This window comes from Carcharodon carcharias, chromosome 6, assembly GCF_017639515.1.
Source record: "Carcharodon carcharias isolate sCarCar2 chromosome 6, sCarCar2.pri, whole genome shotgun sequence".
Taxonomy (NCBI): domain Eukaryota; kingdom Metazoa; phylum Chordata; class Chondrichthyes; order Lamniformes; family Lamnidae; genus Carcharodon; species Carcharodon carcharias.
The window spans coordinates 160317462-160336423 of NC_054472.1; the positions used below are offsets into that span (position 1 = coordinate 160317462).

Below are 18962 nucleotides of genomic sequence, written 5' to 3' on the forward strand. Positions count from 1 at the left end.
CTTGTTGGAGATGATCATTGCCTGGCCATTATGTGGTGCGAATGTCACTTGCCACTTGTCAGCCCAAGCCTGGATATTGTCCAGGTCTTGCTGCATTTGGACATGGACTGCTTCATATTGTATATGAAATTACAAGTTTATGCAATACTATCCAATATTACTGTAGCTGTTTTGTTTTGGAACATAGGGCTTAGGAGGACGAGTATGTCATTCGGCTCTTCAAGCCTGTCCGCTATTTGATAAGATCATGGCCACCCTGGTTGTGGTCTCAACTCCACTTTCCAGTCTGCCCCCATAACCCTTGACTTCCTTGTCTAGCACTTCCATATTGAGCATGGTTCTCAAGTGTATTTTTTACTTGACATCTGTGATAAGCACACTTTTTCTTCTTTATCTTAATTTCTATCTTTGCCATCCAGGGAGCCTTTCCCTTTCCATATATCTTTACTGTACCTGAACGATCTCTTTGAAGGTAGCCCATTGTTCAGCTACTATTTTCCCTGTCAACCTTTGAATCCAATTTATTCGGCCCAGATCTGTTCTGAGGTATTTTAGTACTCTAATGCATTTCTGGGCTCTCGGTCAAGTATACATAATGAGGCTTGGCTGAGAGTCCAGAAATCCAATATCTTGTTGAAACATGTGAACCGCCAAAAAAATAATTACTTGACTGACAGCTCTGGCTCCTTGGTATATGCTGTCAATTCCACAATGTTTATTTACATAAGGCTAAGAGTTTTCAAGTGCTTGCAGTGTCTTATATTGATAGTTAAAAGGGTCTGGATGACTGACACTTCTATTGGATTGTAGTAAAAAGATTTCCTTTTAAGGAGGTGGAAAGTTATCAATGAATGACTTTTTTAAAGCTTTTCTTATACATCTTATTATCACTAAAGGGTTCATTGGTTCTCTACAGTTTATATTGGGTGAATGGGCTGGAAATGCTATTGTTTGACATGAGGTTCATGAATGGCTCGAGGCGTTGTTTGGGGAGGTATACCTTGGTATGAGGGACATGAGGGCCATAGGTTTTTTTTGGTAATCCCTTGGAATGGGGGCATGGGGGTGCCATAGGTGATGGGTGGAGGGGTCATATGGGGCCATAGAGGTTGGGTGGGCATATCTTGTCATGGGGGTCATGAGTGACCTTAGGGGTTGGGCAGGGGACATAACTTGGCATACAGGCATGAATAGGACCTTTTGAACTTACCTTTCAAAAGTCTCCCTGATGCAGACAATGGTAGGTGCCATGAACCATGACTATAAAAGCTGATCCAACTCCATGGAAATTACGGAGGGCTAGGACATGCCTATCCCTGCAATGAAGCTGACCAGGTTGGGAGTGCAGAGTGCAGGCTCGCCATCTGAACCAGCCCACACTCTTAAAAGGCAATCCCGAAAATTGGAAACCCAGGGAAAGTGATTGGGAATTGTGGAATTGGGACCTGCCTGCCATTTTTAAAGGACTCCCAAGTCATCCCAACTCCACAAAAATTGAGCCCTATGAATCATGTTAGGCTGCTCTTTCAAATGTAACACCATCAGTAACATTAGAGTAGTCTTGTCGAACCCACAGCCTGGCGTGAAGCCCCTCCATGTGGCCCCGGATCGATCGGTGAAAATGCTGTAAGATGGGTCAGTGTGTTTGAAGATTTTTGCAGGAGACTGCTCCTCCAATCACACCCTGTTTGAGCCTATCAACAGCAAGCATGGGAGAGAAACAGGCTTTGATTGGGGAAGCAGTGAACACCATGAAATGCGAACATGTGAAGATAGAAACACTCTGGAGCATACACAGCCTCCGCTCACCACTCTTTTCCATAGGTATGGCCACTTTCCTGCAGCTCCTAGTGCTCTGACCCAGCTCCGACCACTTGTTCCTGGCACTGACCCCTTTCCCTTGGCTCCAGGCTCAATCCTCCCAGCTCTGTCTCTGTCCTTCCCAGCTCCAGACATATCCCTCCCAGCTTTCCTCGCATCCCTCCCGGCTCGTGGTGCTTGTCTTAGGAGGCACCCCCATTTGCGAGCTGCAAGGCCTGAGGTCTCGCTCCAGGCTTTTCCTTCGCTTTCATCACACCTACCCACCACCCCTATCCAATTGAGTGTGTGTATGTGTGTGTGTGAGTGTGTCAGAGAGAGGGGGTGAGAGGGAGTTGAGCATGTGTGTCTGGCTCACTCCCAGTCTCAGGGTTCCCATTCGCCCTTGCCCCTACACACCGACAGGTACTTTCACCCCCTCTCAGAGCAGGTGAGGGTGAGTGAGTGAGCACACTGAGCTTGGGAATGAGCTGGACAAACACACTTTCAACCTTTCACACTCCAATGGCTGTCTCTATTTATTATTCAGTTTTTAAAAAAATTATCGATTTATTGATGTGATTTTTTTTTTGTTCAGCAAGTTGTTTCTTTTCATACATCAGCTTTTTTTTTGAAACTCATGTTTAATGTTGTGCCAAACCTTATCTTTCTGAAATTTGCCCTTTGGCCCCCGGAGTGTGAGAAAAATTGAAATGTCGTCCCCCCCACCACCCCCCCAACCTCGAAAAGTTTAGATGAACCAGCATTAGACTGATTCACTTATCTTATGTCAGCCAGAGGAAATATCAGTAACAAGAATTCCTTTATTGAATAAACTAATGTGATTCGCATAAATGTGATCTGTGATGTATAAGACAATACTTGCTTAATTTTTTTTTCAAAGGGCCCTCCTGGCATGCCTGGTCCACAAGGTCCACCGGTAAGTATTAACCTTTGTAATGATGTTTCGGATTGAAAGCTTTTGCAATTGTTTTGCCTATACACTATTGAGGGTGTAAGTGTGATGATTTAACTGAGGGCTTAAGAGCAGTGACTGACCTAGATATTTAACTCTAAAACAGAAGCAAATACCATGTGATATTTAATTCTGCCAAACTACTTTTAAACCTGGTGCTGCCCAGAGATTGTTTATGAGCTACTGGACTTAAACAAGTCGATGGCCAGGATTTCCTGGTTGGCGAGCGGGTGGTGGGGCCCGCTCGACAATGCGTAAAATGACGTGGGATGACGTTGGGCGGAACACCTGACGTCACCCCGCCCCATTTCAATTTTCAGGTCGGCGGGGGATCAGCCAAATCAGCTGTGCGCCCGCCGACCTGTCAATGGTCTATTGAGGCCATTGACAAAGTAATTAACGTGATTAGTGGACCTGCCTGTCCAACCTTAAGGTTGGCGGGCAGGCCAGGAGCCCTGGTGGGCATTAGAAAAAGCATGAAATCTCATCCACGTGATGTTTCATGTAGGTTGTAAAAAAATTGAATAAAAGTGTATTTAAAAGTGATGGACATGTCCCAACTCATGTGACAGTGTCACATGAGGGGACATGTCAGGGAAATTTTTTTTCCCTGTTTTTAAGATTTTTCATTGTGGAGCCGATCTCCCTGAGGCAGCACTTAGCTTCAGGGAGATGAGTGCGCTCTTTCGTGTGCACGCGTGAAAGAGCACACTCTCAGCTCAGGGAATCCCTGCCCCCCAGACTGCACAGGGAGAGTCATGCTGGGCGGGTCTTAATTGGCCTACCCAAGTAAAATGGTGGCGCATCCCCGATTTGGGGTGCTGATCGGAGGATCGCCTCCACGCACCCACTCCTGAACATCCCCCCGTGAGGGGAAAATTCTGCCCTATGAGCTGAATTATTTGCCTCCAGTAACTTCTACTTTTTTAAGATCAGAAAAGGATTACTGGACCCAGTATTTCTGTCCCATTTACCTGCCTTCATACCGTATTCCTCATTTATTTCCATTACAACAATTTGCATTTAAGTAGTGCCGTTATCTCCCCATAATCAAACAACAAAAGCACTGTGAGCCAAACATTGAGACATTTGGCTGCCCAAAAGCTTTGTCAAAGTGGTGGGTTTTAAGAAGGGTCTTAAAAAAGCTGAAGTTTACTGTGTTAAATGATGTCAGGAAAGCATTGAAATAAGTCAGCTTACACTGTTTACTTCAATGGCCTTCCTGATATCTTAATCAATAATTCTGTTACCAGTCTGTCTTCTCTTCTATCCCTAACATATTAATTTCTTAATTCTTGGCATTTGAACCCTTTATCATAGTAAGAAATCTAGTTGGATCAACATTATTTCATCACTATGAAAGCTCTGAATCAAACATCAGAGGTCATATTTATGTAGTTACATCACTGGTTTTGGTCCTTTTATTGTCTAACCTAGATAAAGATGCAAATTGTTAATTGAATTTGCAGGTATCTATGCAAGGATAAGTTAGACCCCATGTGTCATATCTCATTTCTCAAAAATGTGTAACAGCTATTGAATAGAGTAGCTATTTCACCTAAAGTTGCAAATCAGAACATTTTACTTACGTGAAGAAGCCAGAAACTGTTGATAAATTCACTGTTTGATATCAGTATTTCTCAGATAGCTTCTTGATATGTGGTGATGTAATTGTGTGCACTAAATTTTTCTCTGAACCTCCTGTTTCATATTTTTGCTTAGCATTATTTTGCCTTATTGCTCTCATCCTCTGTCAGCATCTTTCCATCTACAGAAGGTGGTGGACATGCAGCAAACAAGCCATTTTGGAGGGGGTGTTTTCATATGGTGCACATTTGCTAATGGTTGAAAAGGCCAATCCTTGAGAGGCAGGTTCTGCAAGTACCTCACATGAAGTTACCAGATGTCATGCAAACCTCTATAGCCACTGGTCATTGTGGTGGTGCATCCCAACCCACAGGATGTGTCGCCATTTTCCTTTGTCATCAGCTAGTGACTCCCAGAAGTCTAGGGCCTTCATGTCATACTTACAAACATCCTTGAAGCGGAGCTTTGGGTATCCGACTGGTTGTCTGTCTCCAGCTGCCTCACCATGCAGAAAGTCTTTGGGTATGCAATTGTCTTCCATCCTATGGTCATGCACGAGCCAACAAAGCTGCCTCTGTCTGATGAGTGCTAACAAACCTGGGAACCCTGCCTTTGAGAGGACTGCTGCATTCATAATTTTGTCCTGCCAGGATATTTCCATAATGTGCTGTAAGTTGTTGAGCACCTTCTCTTGATAGCTGTAAGTTTCCATGTTTCACAGCCATACAGTAAAGTTGCTGAGAACATAGGACTTATAAATCATCAGCTGGATCTTAAGGGTCAGCTTGAAGTTATTCCATTGCATTTCATGAGTTGACCAAAGATAGTAGCTACTTTCCCTATGTGTGTATGAAGTTCTGCATCAAGGGACATGTTGTTTGTCACTATACATCTAAGGTAGCAGAATTGCTAACCACATCAAACATGGTGTTATTTAGTGTGATCGGGATAGGGATGCAAAATCTTGTCCCATGACCTCAGTTTTCTTGAGTCCAGGAGTACAAGTTACAAGCATGAGAGAGACAGTCCACAAGTCTTTGTAGCTCAGTTTCCATGAGGGCGACTAGCATAGCATCATCAGCATAGAGGAGTTCTCTGATCAGGACGTGATGTGTTTTTGACTTTGCTTTCAGTCTTGATAGATCTTAGAGCTGGCCATCTGATCTATTGTGCAAGTAAACTCCTTTCAAGTCTGCAAGGAAGGCAAAGGTCAGGAGCATGAAGAAGAAGATAACAGAGTGGGGCTAGCACACAGCCCTGTTCTACTCCATTCTTCACTTTGAACTATCCGAAGTGGAGCCATCAAACTGCACAGTACAATGCATGTTGTCATTGGAAGGAGCAGAGGAGACTGAGGAGCTTTGATGGACAGCTAATTTTCCCCAAAATCTTGTAGAGTCCTGCTCTGCTGACAGTGCCAAATGCCTTAATGATATCTCCAAAAGTAAGGTAAAGAGGTACGTCCTGTTCTCTTGTAGCTGGTATATAGAGAAAATCAGGTCCACAGTAGATCTGAGTATGGAAACCACACCGTGCTTCCGGGTGCACTCTGTCTCAGCCTAGCAACAACTTATGCCGTGAATTTCTTGTCCGAACAAAATCACCTGACTACATCTGAAGAAGTCAATAGACATGACAGTACATTAGCACCCTGTATGCTTGGCTACAGGTCAAGTATTTCTGACAATCCAATTGAAATTTTTGGTTTAAAAAAAATAATTTAGGTAGTGTAATTGAGTTATGCTTAACAAAGCCTCCTCTCTTTGTTTTCAACAGGGACCCGCAAAAATTGGAATCCCGGTAAGGAAATAAGACCTTCATGTGGGATTAATTGTGATTCTTGACATAATTTGCATAGAGATTAAGGAGTGAATCCATGATCCCAAACTACTAGCAGGGGATCACAGGGACCTGATGGGTTGAGAGAATTGGAGCTTCATCATTCCAGCTGTTATCACCTTCCTTTGATTATAGTGGGAAAGCGGGAGAGTGGAATAATACTGATAATATTGAAGGGTGCTGAGTGGCAAATTAATTTCTCCCTGGGAGATCCAGTAGTCTCACTGGTACATAGGAACTAGATTAACAGACTCATAGGGGGTCATTTTAAGCTAACTTAGTGGGTGGGTTTGGGTCACTAGTCTGATTTATACTCTGGTCGATTTTAGTGTCCATTGTTTTCAGGCAAGGTGTAAACCTTTGGAATTCTCTACCCCAGAGTGCTTGGAATGCCCAGTCATTCAGTATATTTAAGGCTGAGATCCACAGAATTTTGGAATCTAAGGGAATCAAGGGATATAGGGATCAGGTGGGAAGATCAGCCATGATCTTATTGAATGAAGGAGCAGGCTGGATGGAATTTATGGCCTTCTAATGTTCCTATCTCTTGTAATATTATGTTCTTAAAGTGGGTAATCAACTTGAACCCACTTGTATCCTGCTTTGACTAAAATTACCCCCGCAAAGTCTGGCATGTGCGCAGTAATATTCCGGGTTTCAGAACAAACTGTAGCGTTCAGTTTTTGTGAGCAAGTAAGCTGAGCTTGATACAGATGTTAAAATTTTGAGGATTAGAAGTGGATTGAATTCTGTAGTATTGTATAAGCTGTGGCAATTTCAAACTTGTTCATTCCTAATGCAACCTCAAACAACCTACATCTGTGGTTTCACATATCACAGGGAATTGGAACAGTTACATCTGAGTACCACTTGATTGTTTGCTCCCACAATTTTCTGACAGAAATTTGTAAAACTGTAGAAACTATAAGTAGAATTTAATAAGGTGAGTTTGAAGGTGGGGCGAGGGGCCTTCCAGCCTCTGCACTGCTTAAGGCTCGAGGATGGCCTTCCCACCCAGTTACCAATGGAGGCCCTTAAGTGGGCAATTAATGCTCAATTAAGGACCTCATCCTGCCACCGCTGGTATTGAACCAGCGTTGAGTGGGGCAGTCATCAAGTGGGGAGCCTGGGAAACAAATCCTGGTGTGTATGGGTGAGGGTTCTGGTGTGTCTATCGTTGTCAGGCACTCAATGCATGATTGAGGTACCTGACATTGGGAAGGTGGGGGTTGGGGGGTAGAGGTGCGGTGGTTTGTGGAGGGTGGTCAGGGCAGGTCAGAGCCGCACTCCTTCTTTTGCCTCCAAATCCCCCTTCCCATCGTCTTCCGCAACCCCCAGCCAGCGACCCCCAACCCACACTCACTCACCCCTTGCCTGGCTCCCTCGCTGATCCAGCCTTCTGGTGGATGCATCACCAGCAGCTATAACCACTCCCCGGTGGCGCTGCCAGCAATGAGGAGCTGCTGGCTTCTGATTGACCAGCAGCTCTTGGCGATGGGATTTCCACTCCCAGAGCCTGGGGAAGATCCGTCGCTGGCCATTTATGAAACTGGCACTTAATGTGGCAGACCCTCCCCAAAGGAGATGATGTAGGAAACACTCGAGCAAGACCTCTGTCGCCTGGATTAAATTCTGCTCTATGGAATGGGAAAAGGCCATTTGCTTTATAGCTCTTTCAACAGAATAGCACCTCTTTAAGGAATTCACAAAATGCTTTTTACTGATTATGTTCTCATTGTTTGTTATCTTCTCATTTTTCAGGGGCCACCTGGTGAAAATGGACTCACTGGAGACCCTGGCCTTCCAGGACAGCCTGTAAGTAGTTAACTTTGAAGAATTCAGAATTAGATTTTTAGATAATGGCATTATTTATGAGCTTTAGGTAGACTGAAATGGAATTGGACTCAGTTATGGACTCAAAGAGTCATGCCCAGTTTTACAAGTTCAGCTCAGTATCATAGTTAGACATGTAGATCCAATAGATACAGTGAAAAAACTAGTGATGGGAGCAGAAAGTGTCCTATAAGTGAAATTTAAAAGATGGAGCAATTTGAAGGGAGTTTCACAATGCAAGGACAAAAATTATGAAAAGCCTTTGGAAAGCCTCAAAGACATCTCAGAACCATTTGCAACCTTTGCCAAGTCTGAAGGACAAAAGACTAAGAAAAAAAACAGAAGCAGGCGAAATCCAAGATGCAGTCCTGAGGCTGTGTACAAGTGACAAAGCGTCTGACCTTAAAAGGTGGTGCTAAATGAGGTGATTGAGAAGTGGCTGACTTTCTGTACCACTCCACAGGACCATCCTAACAGCTCAACATCATAAAAGAATTCTTAATGGCATGACAATTCTTAATTATTACTGAACAATCACTGAAAATTAACTTTTACAGATCTGGAATCTTATTCCTTCAAACTTTTGGAATTTAAAAATAATGATGTTTTCTTTCGAGATCTTTTATCTCTCACTTAATTCAATCTTCTTTTGTGATCTCTTTATTTTGCTTTCTATCATGATTTTACATTGAACTAAATCTTCTAACTTTCACTTCCCAATTTAAATTCTGCCTCAGTAAGGATTATTCAGTCTGATTGGATGAAGTGATATGCTGTTGTTTTCCCTGTTTACACAGAACAGTTTCCCTGTTTCGGTTGCTGTGCTGAAATGCTCTCTAGTTACTCTAAATTGCTGCACAAAAGCCTACTAAGAGTTCATGGGCAGCTGTAAGCTACTGACTCCAAAATCTGGGCCAAGAGGCTCAATGACATCTGGGAAGGCCTTGTTTGTGTAGCTCTGAAACCAATAAATCTCAATGTACAGAATGTTCCAGGGTGCTCATTTTTTCCTCCCTATATAAAAGACCAGATCATATGCTTACCTGCACAGTTAAAATTGTGAACTCAATATGTGTGGAAACCAGGGTGACCAGCTCCCAGGAGAAAAAAATAAAGGACACTATAGCCATGGGTGGGGGTGAGTAGGTGGGTTTACTGATGAGACCAGATGACCAATGGGAGGGTGAGGCGTTTGAGACCAGAGAACAGAGGGATGGTGATGATGAGACAGGAGGACCAGGGGTGCGGGGGGTGGGGGTGGTGGGGTGGAGCTTTAAGGGAACAGCATGCATAGCATCTACAGGGTTGAGGAAACCCAAAGGTTTCACCCAAACCCAAAGCTCAAATAAAAATTAAGGTCCTCACAACATTCCACATATAAAATACTTTACTTATGTGTTGCCACTCTTGCCCATTGAATTTGGCAAGCTGCTCCCCAACACGCAAACACCTCTGCCCAACTTGCCCCCCCCAACAGACATATTCAGAATCCCCGTCCCCAAATCCCCCTTCCCTTCGCTCACTCAGAAGCCCCTCTCCACAAGCCCTCTTTCTCCTCACTCAGAAGTCCTTTATCCCAACCCCTCCCCCACTCTTTCAGCAGCCCCTCTCTCCCCCACCCCACCTCAGCCTGCTGGACACCCCTCCCCACGTCCTTGGGCCAGCCGGACAGCCCCCTCCTCGGGCCTACCGACTCGCCCTTCCCCACCCACCCCACCCCTTGGGCCTGCCGGACCATAAGACCATAAGACATAGGAGCAGAAATTAGGCCATTTAGCCCACTGAGTCTGCTCCGCCATTCAATCATGGCTGATAAGTTTCTCAACTCCATTCTCCCGCCTTCTCCCCATAACCTTTGATCCCCTTACCAATCAAGAACCTATCTATCCCGGTCTTAAATACACTCAATGACCTGGTCTCCACAGCCTTCTGTGGCTATGAATTCCATAGATTCACCACTCTCTGGCTAAATAAGTTTCTCCTCAAGTCTATTCAATAAGATCTTTCCTTTACTCTGAGGCTGTGCCCTCAGGTCCTAGTCTCTCCTACTAATAGAAACATCTTCCCCACGTCCACTCTATCCAGGCCTTTCAATATTCTGTAAGTTTCAATCAGATCCCCCCTCATCCTTCTAAACTCCATCGAGTATAGACCCAGCGTCCTCAAACGTTGCTCATATGTTAAGCCTTTCATTCCTGGGATCGTTCTCATGAACCTCCTCTGGACCCTCTCCAGGGCCCGCATATCCTTCCTGAGATACGGGGCCCAAAATTGCTCACAATATTCTAACTGTGGTCTGACCAGAGCCTTATAAAGCCTCAGCAGCACATCCCTGCTTTTATATTATAGTCCTCTCGAAATAAATGCCAACATTGCATTTGCCTTCCTAACTACCGACTCAAAAAAATACTCACCCCACCCTCCCCTCTGGGCCTGTTGGATTCCATTCCCCACCACCTGACTTGGGTCTGAGTGCCACTGCCAAATGCCCCCAAGATCAAGCAACTCTGCAGACTGTTACCTGCGCAGCTTTCTTCAGGTAGCAGCTCGCGGTGCTGTCTGCTCCCAGGGAATCAACATAGTCAGCATAGTGATGCTATCCGTATAAATGTTTTCCCCCCCTGCTGTCTTTCATGTGAGATGTTTGACCAAGGCCCTCTCTCTGCCCTCTCAGGTGGTTAGAAAAGATTCCATGGTGTGTTTTTAAGTAGAGCAGGGGAGTCATCCCTGGCCAATATTTGTCCCTGAATCAACATCACAAAAACAGATAATCTAGTCCTTATCATGTTGCTGATTGTGGGAGCTTGCCATGCACAAGTTGTTGGCCACATTTTCAACATTACAGTGGTGACTTCACTTCAAAAGTAATTCAATGGGTGTCAAATGCTGTGGGATATCTTGAGGTCACAACAGCCACTATATAATTGTAAACCTTTTTCCTTTTTTTGGTGCATTATGCAATCATCCAGAGGTTATTATGGGCCTCTTTTGCATTTACATTCCTTGCACCTTGTAGTCTGATTTTTGTTGTTAAACTATTAAAGACCACACAACTGCTTATCACTGTATGTAATTTGGACAGCAGCCACAAGACACGGACTTAAATTCAATTGTTTGATTATATCCATTATCAGTAAACTCAAAAAGAAGATCCTTCTGTTGACTGTGGCATTATAAAATCAAAGCTGTATGTTTTATTTGAAATGTTAGGGTGACCCTGGACCTAAAGGAGCACCTGGCACACCTGGATCTCCAGGACTTCAGGTAAGTTCAATGTTATCTTTTTCATATTTCTCTCTGCAGGTATTTCCATTGGCCGTTGCCTAAGACATTAATTGTGTAATGGTTCCATTTAGAAGGTCTTCAAATGGAGATCCAATTTTTAAATGGAAAACATGCACTAACTTTGTTGTGTGAGTGGGACCTCACCTATACTGCTCCCAAAATTAAGTAGCCTCTTGACCTCACTGCCCTCCCCCTCCTCATCCCACCCCCACTGTCCAAGCTCACGCATAACACCCACTTGAACGAGGTATAAATAGCTCAGTAACGTTCATGGGTCCAAACTGCAGCAGAAATAAAAGTGCAGAAATTAATTTGATTATTGACCAAGCTCATTGACTAAGCTCCAGTTTTAACTTTAAAAAAAAATAATGCAAATGACTAAATGCTGCTTCTTTCCTTTGGCAAAGGGACCACCTGGCATACCAGGAACAGATGGACGTGGAGATGCTGAGGTAAGGGCGCAGGGTATTGAAATAGAAAAATCGATACAGATAACTTTCAATCTGTCAGTCACCTTGATACTTTAGGCAACCAAGTGCAATACTGTATGCCAGGCTTATCCATCACCACTTATTTAATCCAGTCCCTCACTTTGAATAGTACCCAGGCTGGTGTAGGCCAGAATCCTCCCTCCTGACAATCGTTTTCCTTTGCTGTGGTCATAAGCAGGAAGTTTCCTTGTCCATGCTTGACCTGGTGCCATGAGACTTCATAGGGGCCAGAGCTGATGTTGAGGACCCCCAGGGCAACCCCCCCACCCGACTGTATACCACTGTACCACTACTTCTCACCTCTGCTGGATCTGTCCTGCCCATGGGACAGGATATGCCCAGAGATGGTCTTAGTGGTGTCAGGGACATGATCTGTAAGGTATGATTCCATGAGTATGACTATATCAGGCTGTTGCTTGGCTCATCTGGGAGACAGCTCTCCCAATTTTGGCACCAGCTCCAGATGTTTTTAAAGAAGTCTTGGCAGGGTCCACAGGGCAGGGTTTGCTATTGTTGTTTCTGGTAGCTAGGTCAATGCCTATTTGTCAGTCGATCACTCTTTTTGTCAATTGGATCACTTTATTGGTTAGAAGATCCCTTTGTCTGTCCATAAATCACTCTATCTATTCGTAAATCCCTCTATCTATCAGTGAATCACTCTATTTGTTCACTCTGTCAATTGGATCACTATTTGTTAGTGGATCACTCTATCTGTCAGTAGATTACTCTATTTGTCACTGGATCACTCTATTGCTCTGTTGGATCACTTTATTGGTGAGTGTATCTTTCTCTCTCTCCCTACCAGTAAATTACAGTACCTGTCACTCTACCACTCTATTTGTTAGTGGATCTCTCTGTCAGTTAGATCACTCTGTTGGTCAATTGGATCACTCTATTTGTCAGTTGTATCACTCTATCGGCCAGTTGATTCTCAAATGAAGTGAATCACTTAGCCTGTCAGTAGATTATTCCATTAGGCTGTTGAATCACTATTTGTCAATTGGACCACTCTGCCATTTAGATCACTCTATTGGTCAGTTGGATCATGCTATTTGTCAGTGGATCATGCTGTCAGTAGATCACTCTTTCTGTTAGGGCATCACTCTATTGGTCTGTTAGGCCAGTCAATTTGTAAATTGATAAAATGGATGAGGATTGGACGATGTCCACATCTGATACCTATTGCAGTGGCTTATGAAACAATGGAACTTTGCTTCTGTACCTCTCATCTGTGGGATATAAATTCCTTACTTGAACAATTATTTTTCCATTTAAATCCCGTTACTCTGGTGTTATTTTTGTACAACATGACAAAGGGAATCTTTACTCTGTTTTTCAGTGTACAAAGACATGTCCCGCTGGCCCTCCTGGGCCTCCTGGCCTACTAGGGTTTAAGGTAAACAATTTATTCATGTTATGTTACTCCAAACTATATAAATGCAATTATAGCAGTCTTTTGACCCTTGTAGGAATCCTGAAACCTGAAACATAAAAAAAAACTGGTTAAACAAAAGGTCAATGAATTGCGTCTGTTCATAACACTAAGGGTCAAAAAATGTTAGTGGGGGTTGTACAGAGACCCCCAAACTGTGGTGGTGGGGTTGGGAATGGCATTAAACAGGGTATTAGAAACACATGCAATAAAGGAACATCTGTAATTATGGGTGACTTTAATCTGCATATAGATTGGGCAAATCAAATTAGTAACAATACCATGGAGGAGGAATTCCTGGAGTGTATACAGGATGGTTTTCTGGACCAATATGTTGAGGAACCAGCTAGAGAACAAGCCATTGTGTAATGAGAAAGGAATAATTGGCAATTTAGTTGTGCGAGGCCCCTTGGGGGTGAGCAACCATAATATGATAGAATTCTTCATCAAGATGGAGAGTGCCGTAGTTGATTCTGAGGCAATGGTCCTGATTCTTAATAAAAGAAACTATGATGGTATGAGGCGTGAGTTGGCTATGATGGATTAGGAAACGTTACTTAAAGGGATGACGGTGACTAGACAATGGCAAATGTTCAAAGAGCGCATGAGTGAACTGCAACAATTGTTTATTTCTGTCTGGCGCAAAAGTAAAACAGGAAAGCTAGCCAAACCATGGCTTACAAGGGAAATTAGAGATAGTATTAGATCCAAGGAAGAGCCTTACAAATTGGCCAGAAAAAACAACAGACCTGAGGATTGGGAACAGTTTAGAAATCAGCAAAGGAGGACCAAGGGATTGATTAAGAAGGGGAAAATAGAGCACAAGAGCTGGTAAGGAAAAACTGACTGTAAAAGTTTCTATAGGTATGTGACGAGAAAAAGATTGGTGAAGATAGATGAAGGTCCCTTACAATCAGAAACAGGGGATTTTATAATGGGGAACAAATAAATGGCTGACCAACTAAATACACACTTTGGTTCTGTCTTCATAAAGGAGGACACAAATAACATACCAGAAATGTTGGGGAGCACAGGGTTCAGTGAGAGGGAGGAACTAAAATAAATCAGTATTAGTAGGAAAATGGTGTTGGGGAAATTGATGGGATTGAAGGCCGATAAATTCCCAGAGCCTGATAATCTACATCCCAGAGTAGTTAAGGAAGTGGCCCTAGAAATAATGGATGCATTGGTGGTCATCTTCCGAGATCCTACAGGCTCTGGAACAGTTCCTACAGATTGGAGGGTAGCTAATGTAACCCCACTATTTAAAAAGGAAGGTAGAGAGAAAACAGGGAATTATAGTCCAGTCAGCCTGACATCGGTAGTGGGGAAATTTCTAGAGTCCATTATAAAAGATTTAATAGCTGAGCACTTGGAAAACAGTGGCAGAATCATGCTTGACAAATCTATTGGAATTTTCTGTAGATGTAACTAGTAAAGTTGATGAGGGGAGCCAGTGGATATGGTTTATTTGGACTTTCCGAAGGCTTTCGACAAAGTCCCGCATAAAAGATTAGCATGTAAAATTAAAGTGCATGGGATTGGAAGTAGTGTATTGAGATGGATAGAAAACTGGTTGGCAGACAGGAAACAAAGAGTAGGAATAAATGGGTCTTTTTCTGAATGGCAAGCAGTGACTACTGGGGTACCGCAGAGATCGGTGCTGGGACTCCAGCTATTCACAATGTATATTAATGATTTAGGTAAGGGAACTATATGTAATTCTCCAAATTTGCAGATGACACAAAGCTGGGTGGGAGGGTGAGCTGTGAGGAAGATGCAGAGATGCTTCAGTGTAATTTAAACAAGCTGAGTGAGTGGGCAAATGCATGGCAGATGCAGTATAATGTGGATAAATATGAGGTTATCCACGTTGGTAGCAAAAACAAGAAGGCAGATTATTATCTGAATGGCTATAAATTGAGAGGGGAATGTGCAACGAGACCTGGGTGTCCTCATACATCAGTCACTGAAGGTAAGCATGCAGGTGCAGCAGGCAGTAAAGAAGGCAAATGGCACATTGGCTTTCATAGTGAGAGGATTCGAGTACAGGAGCAGGGATGTCTTCCTGCAATTATACAGGCCCTTGATGAGGCCACACCTGGAATATTGTATGCAGTTTTCATCTTCTTATCCGAGGAAGGATGTCCTTGCTATAGAGGGAGTGCAGCGAAGGTTTACCCGACTTATTCCTGGGATGGCGGGACTGACATATGAGGAGAGATTGAGTCGGTTAGGATTATATTTGCTGGAGTTCAGAAGAATGAGGGGGGATCTCATAGAAACCTATAAAATTCTAACAGGACTAGACAGGGTAGATGCAGGAAGGATGTTCCCGATGGTGGGGGAGTCCTCACAGTCTGAGGATACTGGGTGGACCATTTAGAATTGAGATGAGGAGAAATTTCTTCACCCAAAGAGCGGTAAGCCTGTGGAATTCGCTGCCACAGAAAGTAATTGAGGCCAAAATATTGTATGTTTTCAAGAAGAAGTTAGACAGAGCTCTTGGGGCGAAAGGAATCATAGGATATGGGGAGAAAGCAGGAGCAGGCTGTTGAGTTGGATGATCAGCCATGATCATAATGAATGGCGGAGCAGGCTCGTACGGCCAAATGGTCTACTCCTGCTCCTATTTTCTATGTATGTTTCTATGTATTAACAATCTATCCTATCATAGACCCTTGTCCAACTGTTTAAGGCCCTGAGGTTTTTGTTTTGTTCTGTTTTTTGGTTCTGTCTGACTGAGGTATGTTGGGTGGGGCACAGGAGGACTCATTGCTCTTCTTTGAGTAGTGCTGTGGAATCTTTAATACCTACTAGAATTGACAAAATGGGCCGCAGTTTAATGAACATCCTCTGAGAGTGGACTGCTCTTGGTTCTACACTGAAGCGGCAGCCTAAGTTGTGTGCTCTGTTCCTGGAGTGGATTTGAAGCCAACACCTTCTGAAACCAGAGGCAAGGGCACTGCAAACTGATCCAAGCTGACATTTAAAGGCCAGGCTTGCCTTCCCATTGTGTTGACAAATTTTAATTTTGCTTTTCTAATAGTAGCAAAAAGTTTTCACTCAGTGGTGTGAGGGTGTGGAGAGTCAAGTCATCTTTTATGAGGTGTTTATTTATCCACCTGCACGTGTGTTTGGGTTGTCATCACGGTCCCAGTCCTCGGCCAGTGCCACTCTTCACCTTGAAGCACACCGCCATGGAAAATAAATGTCAATTGTCCCTCCTATTTTGTGAAGCAACAAATGGTTTCTGCTGTCCCAGGAGCATGGCTGACACTAAGGGCTCGGACATGAAGGGAATCAACTCTGTGTTCCTTCGTCCAATGATTTATATTTTGGTTCCTCAACACACTGTGTCTTGAGCCTGCTCTGAAATAGTGATTCTTAAACTAATTATCTTTCTTGTTCTAGGGCCATAAAGGCCAAAAAGGTACACCTGGAGAGGCCGGGAAGGAGGGTCCTAAGGTATGTGAACAAAGCCGAATATCTATGAGTAATTCTGTACATTTCTCCAAATTAGAGAAAATACATAAACAGCTCAATTACTCTAATGTTACCTTATATATCAGGATGTGAAAAGGCCCATGTTCACTATCCCTACTGCTTACTCGAATCAGCCCCATATTCTCAGCCTTCCCACCACCAGGATCACCAACACTGCCCTCCCCGCCTCACCCCACCACCTCCCCCACCCCGCCTTCCACCATCTTGGACAGGAAAAGAGACAATTTAGGAACCTTTGTCAAAGATTCCTCTCCAATATCTCAAAGGTGATGAGGCAAGCCCCAGTTAGTTGCATAATTTCTGCTACAACTTTGCTGTTTTCTAAAAAAAATGAGCTTGAGGCGCTACAGAAAGTCAGTCCCCATTACCAGGATGACATTTGTAGTGTGATCACTCTGAGAAAAATAAAACAACTAAAGCTGAGACCTAACTCCCTACTTTTTAAATTTAAGTCAGTAGACCCTAGTTCCACTATGCCCTATTTCCTCAAACAGTTTATTTCTCTGTACTGTCTCTCATACCCTCTCTCTTTTCATCATGCATCCTTGCCATTCCTCTCTATCTGCTCTCCTAAATTCCTATCCCAGCCATTGGGCACTCTCCTGCTGCCATCCCAGGCTTGACTCTGTAATAGGTAAGCCTATAGCTTCCTTCTATTGCATCTTCCAAAAGGTCCATCGAGGCATGTGGCATTAACTCTTTACAAGCATCAACCCCAACTCCTTCATCCTATATTCTCATTGGCCTTTCTCCCCAGAGAACCCTTTAGGAGCTAATCTTTACAGCCTTCCTGACCCACTCACTCCTCCGAATGCTGACCCTGTGGACTCTGCCCCTGGATCAGTTATCACCACCCTTCTGCATCTCTTCCAGAATACCCATTCTCTTGTGAACAAGTCCCTTGTGGAGGACAGTTTGACATTGTGGCCTTGACAAAAATCATGCTGAAAGGTGATGACACCTTCCGCCTCAACAGAAGCTTCTATTATGATGTGGCAGATGTGTGCCAGGCAGATCAAAACTACAAGGGAAACTTGGCCATGCTATTACAATGGTTTTGCAATTTGTACTTATTGAGAAAAGATGTTTGTACTGAATTCAGAAGTAGTGAGCCCACCAAGACCTTTAGAGATTTTAACAAATTAAATTAAAATATTTATTAACAAAATAAAAGTTTTTAAGCACATACATAAGACTACAATGACTTCATGCTATAACAACTCCTAAAATTCCTAATTAACCCAGTTACATACCCCCTTAAAACAACAGTCCAAAATAGATTTTAGATTTAAAAAGAACTCAGCATGTTACCCACTTGACAGTGGAATTCCAAATGGTTTTCTCGAACTTCAGTTACTGGACACAACAGAATTATGCACAAATGGCTGGAGGTTTGTTCAAGGCTGTTTCCCACGCTCCTGTTAAATCTTACATGGCCCTCAACATAGAATTTCATTCTCCTTTCCATATGTTTCTCTCTCTTTGACATGTAAATGCCATTGTTCCATATATCTTTAGGAACTGTACCTTTCCCATAATAAAAATTTTCATGTTGCCTACATTGTAAATAACTTTGGGAAAATAAGCACACTCCTTAGCCTTGCTTATCTGGCTAGTTGTAAACAGATTAACATCCCTTTGAAATCCAAACAAACCCTTTACTTACCTAGAAATGCAAATTTCCTTCACTCATTACATGCTAAGACAGCATCCATGTTTACTCATTAGCATTTCAAGAACATTTCTATACATAGCTTCTTTTGATAATTTCAAACTTACAGTCAACCTGACTCCAAAAGTAATTAAATCACACAGACTGAATTATCTACACTCACACCCATAAACCTACTTTACAACAAATCAAAAAAAAAATTGAAAATTATTATAGTTTTGAAACACTTCCTGTGCAGCTAACCTCCAAACACTTACCTCGCCGAGATCAAATCACACCTCAATTTGTCCCTTTCCTCCTCTGGTACTTTCTCTTTTAAGCATCTCGCCTTGTTCCATTTCTCTCGCCTCTAATTTAAAGTCTTCCATCTCTACCACCTATCCAAGCAGCATGCCAATTTTTTTCACCGCTGCCCTGTCTCTGTGCCAAGCAACTCCTCATTCTGGATGGTTTCAACCTCCATCGCAATTTATCATGCTCTTTTTTCCCTGAGTTTTGTGCTTTCCTATCCTCCCTTAACCTCCCTCCTGCGTTTAACTTCCC

The 18962-nt window shown here is 43.3% G+C and overlaps 1 protein-coding gene across 1 annotated transcript in view; it reads left to right on the forward strand.

The window, feature by feature from the left end:
* Nucleotides 1-16819, forward strand: part of LOC121278845 (collagen alpha-1(IX) chain) — a 78457-nt gene extending 61638 nt beyond the window's left edge. The window contains exons 11-13 of the mRNA XM_041189303.1: nt 7961-8014; nt 11243-11296; nt 16655-16819. Coding sequence (XP_041045237.1) covers nt 7961-8014; nt 11243-11296; nt 16655-16819 — 273 coding nt within the window. The remainder of the gene's footprint in view (nt 1-7960; nt 8015-11242; nt 11297-16654) is intronic.
* The last annotated feature ends 2143 nt before the right edge of the window (nt 16820-18962 follow it).